This window comes from Amyelois transitella, chromosome W (genome assembly GCF_032362555.1).
Source record: "Amyelois transitella isolate CPQ chromosome W, ilAmyTran1.1, whole genome shotgun sequence".
Taxonomy (NCBI): Eukaryota; Metazoa; Arthropoda; class Insecta; order Lepidoptera; family Pyralidae; genus Amyelois; species Amyelois transitella.
Window position 1 is genome coordinate 3523903 of NC_083536.1, and position 6321 is coordinate 3530223.

The 6321-nt window shown below is 38.3% G+C and overlaps 1 protein-coding gene across 1 annotated transcript; it reads left to right on the plus strand.

Annotated features, from left to right (window-relative positions):
• Positions 1-2446: 2446 nt before the first annotated feature.
• On the plus strand, positions 2447-3526 carry LOC132904071 (uncharacterized). Its single transcript, XM_060954001.1, has one exon. The coding sequence runs from the start codon at positions 2447-2449 to the stop codon at positions 3524-3526; it is 1080 nt and encodes a 359-aa protein (XP_060809984.1).
• The last annotated feature ends 2795 nt before the right edge of the window (positions 3527-6321 follow it).

Genomic DNA, 6321 nt, shown 5'->3' on the forward strand with positions numbered 1-6321 from the left:
ATGTTTTTATCCATTATGAAATTAGCAATACACACTAGATATGATATAACTAAAAATAGCACTGTATTTAATGTAAACAACAGATGCAACTCAAACTCCGCGCCAAAATGGAAAACAGTTGTGCCAATCTAACAACAACAAAAAAAACAAAAATTTTAATTTGGAACCATAAATAAATAATCCATTCCCGATACTTTTCTGACTGAATGTATGTTGTAAAATTGAGAAAAGTTAATAAATATCGCTTAAGCGAAGCTATGCACAACACCAGAAATCGTTACGAAATTTGAGGTTCGCGTTAGGGTATTACTCCGACTTACAATAGTAAAATCGGCGGCAGAGGGCATCGTAGTGCAATTGTTCCAGTTTAAAGTGAAAAATCAAGAAAAAGAAGACCTCAAGAAAGAAAAAGTCCTCAAGAAAGAAAAAGTCTTCAAGAAAGAAAAAGTCCTCAAGAAAATTAAGTCGGAATAATACCTCTTAGTGAAATAGTTTAATAGTATTAGGGATCCGTATAAGGTGTTGTGCGTGGTTAGTGGACGGACAAATTGTGTACATTGTTTTTGTTTTTTAATTCTTCATCATTTAGTTAGTGGATTCCAATAAGACTTAAATGTAGTGAGTAGGTATTCCAATTAGTGACAGTGCTATTGGATTTCAGTGATTGGACTTGAAAACTGTAAGTATTCCGGACATTATCAAGTGACATAGACTTAATTAGAGAGAGAGACTCAATATATAGTGATCATATAGTGAATAGTTTTGCATAGACACTCAGTGAGTAAGGTCAATGACCCCATATTGACAATCCAGTGATTAGTGAATTTAGACATAGGCTTTTGGAAGAGGTTGATGACCCCATTTCTACACAACCTACCATCCGAGGATTCTTTGTTGGCCTCACTGCCGCGTCCGCAGTCGTTGACGTCCCATACCAGCGGGGGTGCGGACTTCTACTGGAGCAAAATTCGGGACTCCCCTATAAGTGAAGGGGAGGCTAGGGGAGGCAGGTACCTAGTCAGGGTTATACTGTCACCTCGACCCGCAACACATATAGTAAGTATGTTTGTTATACATTATTATTATCACCCACACAAAGGTTCTCCGCTTAACCCAATGGAAGACTGTTAGATAATGCTTTTAGCATTAAGTCCGCCTATTGTACTTTACAAATTGTAATTGTTTCAATAAAGAATAAATAAATAAATAAATACCATACAAATATATATACATATATATAAATATATACATGTATACATACCCAAATACTAGCAATATATGCATTCATATAATCTAAAGATATACGTATGTGATGAATGATATGTACATATATAAACACATATTATATAAATTGTAATTATATACTTATATGCTTTATGGTTTTTCGTATGTGAAGTAGTTAGTTTCTGAATAATTATGCAAGGTATTATCTATTTAAAAACGTCTCCAATTCGTCATAGCCTAATTGGTGAAGCCAAGTCGTTAGTATTACTTTACATTTATAAGATGAAGTACGATATATATATATATATATATTATTTTATCTATTTTATTATATACATTCAGTCAGAAAAGTATCGGGAATGGATTATTTATTTATGGTTCCAAATTCAAATTTTTGTTTTTTTTTGTTGTTGTTAGATTGGCACAACTGTTTTCCATTTTGGCGCGGAGTTTGAGTTGCATCTGTTGTTTACATTAAATACAGTGCTATTTTTAGTTATATCATATCTAGTGTGTATTGCTAATTTCATAATGGATAAAAACATCGAACAAAGAGTTTGTCTTAAATTTTGCATTGCCAATGGAATTTCGTGTTCGGAGTCACTGAAAATGTTACAGAAGGCTTACGGTGAATCGACTTTATCAAAAACTCGTGCTTATGAGTGGTACAAAGCGTTCAAAAGCGGTCGAGATGTGATGGAAGATTTGCCTCGCTCTGGTAGGCCATCAACGTCTGCAACTGAAGTTAACATCGCAAAAGTGATTGAAGATTGCGCGCACCGGCGCTTGGTACGGTCACGTATTTGTATTGCTCACAGTTAAAATTCTGAACAGACGTGCTAAGTTCTCTCAAACGGTTAAATTTTATCACAAATTGAAAACTTATAAAGGGACATAAGAAACGTGCTTATTAATACCACAAAAAGTGAAGTGATCATTGTATTAATAACCTAAATAATTGTTGAACATTTTATTTTTTACTCGCTACGACAGCGAAGTGCATGGCACCTGTGGCAGCGAATGACTCATCGCCCTCTCGTTCAATCCGCGACTGCGCCCGATCGCCCGCGTACTCCGTGACTAGCGACAGAATAGCGATACATATAGTGAAACGTGTCCTGCGCCCCTGTACTTCGATATCTGTGTACCTCGACACTTTCGCCTTTTGAATACCCTGTCTACTCTGAGCTAAGGTAAAAGATCTATTTTTTTAATATACGATATGGCTCCTACTTCAAGTAGCCTATGTGCTGGATGTCGGCAAAAAATAATCGGCCGTCATATTACCTGCTCTTCAGAGGTTTGCAGAAAAATATATGACGTTACTTGCGCAAAGGCTGACAAAATCACCCGAGCTGAACTAGATGCGTGGATCTGCCCTGAGTGTCGGGCCTCTAAGAGGAAGACTGGGGATTCTTCAACGCCTGTACGGGCTGTAACATACGAGGATCCAGATGGTGTCACACATCGAAAGAAAACTACCACAAGACTAGAAACCCCAGAACCAACTGAAACTACATCTGTTCCTGGGGGTTTTTACCAAGCTCTGTATAATGAATTCAAGGCTTTGCGGGAGTGCTTTGAAGAATTTAAGCCTGAAGTTTATTCTCGGTTGGACGCGATCAACTTGGCTCTTCTAGAGAATGCGAAAAGAATGGAAGTAATCGAAAGCAAGCAGGACACTCTGGAGCGCAGACAAACAGATCTAGATGTCAAACAGCAAATACTGGAACAACGAAATCAGGAACTGGAAATGTCGGTGAAGACGTTGGAGGTTCAAATGTCTTCCTTGATGCAGAAAGGTCTTAGGAAGGAGGTGGAAATTATGGGAATCCAAGAGAACACAACTGAACAACCTGCACATTTAGCCTTTGTCATTGCCGCTAAAATAGGTGTGACTCTTGACCCCAGTGATATCGAAGAGGCCTCCAGGGCCGGGCCGCGCCGGAGTACTGCTGACCTTAAAGATAAATATATCTCACGTCCACTTGTGGTGAGGTTTGCGAAGACATCTGTTCGAGATAGCTTCCTGAAGGAAGCAAGAGCAAGACGTAACCTGAAAAGCAATGATATTGTCGAAGGTTGTCCCGAGCAGAGAGTGTACGTCAATGAAAGGCTTACTACTGAAAACCGACATTTATTTCGCGCAGCCAGAGAAAGGGCAAATGCCTGTGACTTCAAGTTTTGCTGGGTCAAAAACGGATCCATCTATATTCGTAAGAAGGAAGGCAGCCCAGCTGTGCGCATTCAGTCGCAGAACGATTTACTCGGATTGGCTGGACAGACTGAGTCCACTTCTTGAGATTTATTTTTACCACATACGGTTTTTACTAATAGTAGCTTGTTTGATCAATGTTATTCCCTCTGATGTTCTTGAATACTTAAAAATACAATATTATATAGTAAATCCATTAGACAGCATGGCAACTTTGATTTTTCAGCGAACAAAATATATGTTATGTATAAAGTACTGGCCTCCTTAGATCTATTACATAATATTGATAACTCATTTAATATATCATGCCATGCTGTAGATAAAGTTGAGAATTGTAATAAACTGATCGGTAACCGTACTTTGAAAGTCTTAAATATGAACATAAGAAGTGTCAATCACAATTTTAACGCGTTTATGGTCTTTCTAGCAAGACTCGATATACAATTTGATGCTATAGTCTTGACTGAGTGTTGGATCTCTAATGCCTCTGTGATTCCACATATACCTGGTTATATTTCATCAAATTCAAATAAGTTTATTAATAAGGCAGGAGGAGTTGTTATATACATAAAAAGTAATTGGTCACCTAATTTTTCAGAACCACCTCTTGTTGATGCTAACTGTGTGCTGGCCGAGATTCCTGGCGTCTTCTCCATTCTGGGTGTCTACAGATCCCCCTCCTTTCTCGATAAAACACCTTTTTTGATATCGCTTGAGACAGAAATTTCAAAATTAGCTCATAACAATCGTCTTCTCATTGCTGGTGATATAAATATTGAAATTATTTCCGAAGATGCAAACCATGACTACATGTGCCTCATGTCTCGGCTTGGTTACATCCTGGGTATCACCAAACCTACACGAGACAACGCATGCCTAGATCACATATTTATACCGAACAAAACCACAGCAACTTCCATCGTAAATATAAATAAATATATACGGGACAAATTACACTGATTGAGTTAGCCTCGAAGTAAGTTCAAAACTTGTGTTACGAGATACTAACTCAACGATACTATATTTTATAATAAATACTTATATAGATAAACATCCAAGACCCAGGACAATCAGAAAAAGTTCTTTTCTCATCATGCCTTGACCGGGATTCGAACCCGGGACCTCCGGTGTCACAGACAAGCGTACTACCGCTGAGCCACAGAGGCCGTCGTTTGTCATACAGCACTGACTGATCATCGTCCCACTATGGTAGGACTTTCATTCGATCATTCCGAAAAATCAAACCATCAAAGTCGCTATCGTACCAGAATAAATTTCGATGGCTTGTTATCTGATATAAGTCAAATTGACTGGTCAGATACTCTTCAATCTCTTTGTCCCTCAAAAGCAGCAGAGTCCCTAGTGTCAAAAATAGGAGCAGCTATCAAAGGTAATTCTCAAATCGTAAAACTAAGTCATTCACAATTTACCATCCAACCTTGGATGACCCCCGGTTTGTTAAGATGTGCGAAACACAAAGACAGGCTACATGCTGAAGTACGTAAATACCCTGATAATCTTTTAAAAAAGCAAATATATACTAGATATCACAATTTTTATAACAATCTAATCAGAAAATTGAAACGTCAACATGATTCCAAACTTCTCCAGGATAATAAAAGAAACCCTAAAAAGTTATGGGAATGTATACGAAAAGTAACTCATACTCAGCGTTCAAAGACTGCATCACTTGAACTTACCCGAATTAAGGACTCATCTTCTGCCTCTCTCGACTACTGTAATGAATACTTCTCTTCGGTCGGTAAATCCTTGGCTACCAAAATACTCAACGACATAAATTCAACAGAAGAATCTCTAGCAGCTAAAATTAACGTAGATAATGGACCTACCAATTCTTTCTTTTTAACACCAACTGATCCCTGTGAAGTCGAGTCACGCATTAACAACCTAAAAAAATGACAGCGCGCCGGGTATAGATAACATCACAGGTCGGATTTTGAAAATAATAGGAAAGTTCATTTCTGTGCCACTTGCGCATATATTTAACCTAAGTTTTCAAACAGGTGAATTTCCAGAAATTTGGAAAACAGCCATAGTTATTCCGATACACAAGAGCGGCCTAAAGAATGATCCTAAAAACTACCGACCAATCTCTCTATTAGTTATATTCTCAAAATTGCTGGAAGGATTGGTTAATGATCGGTTGATGAATTTTTTGGAGAGTCATGGGTTGCTATCGAATCAACAATTTGGTTTTAGAAAAAATAGATCTACTGAAAAGGCAGTGTCCCTTCTCACAGACACTGTCGTATCTCATTTAGACACTGGTCGGCCCTGTACTGGAGTTTTTCTTGATTTTTCAAGAGCCTTTGACACCGTCTCCATCCCTATACTGGTGCGAAGGTTAGAGCAAATGGGGGTCAGAGGTACAGCACTTAGATGGTTTTCTAGTTGTTTGAATGGAAGACGACAGTGTGTAAGAGTTGATTCGGGCGTTAGTGGCATACAATCTGTTTCATTCGGTGTGCCACAGGGCAGTATTCTGGGACCCACCCTATTTTTGGTTTACATAAATAGTTTAGCATCACTTGATCTTCCACAAGCCTCAATTATATGTTATGCAGATGATACCGCAATCCTTTTTACAGGCTCGAATTGGAAAAATTGCTTTGAGAATGTAAACAATGGCTTGGCGACCATTTCAAACTGGCTAAAAAACAACGTTCTAACCTTAAATGCCCAAAAGTCGAAGCTTCTTTGCTTTCACAAAACAGCCGCTTCAGCTCCTGTCGACATTCCAGAAGTGACAATTCATAGTTGCAACAGTTTACCAGGAAGTGGCATTCTTAATTGTGCCTGTGGGTCAATCGAAAGATCATGTTCTGTGCGATATTTGGGAGTTATTCTCGACGAAAAATTAT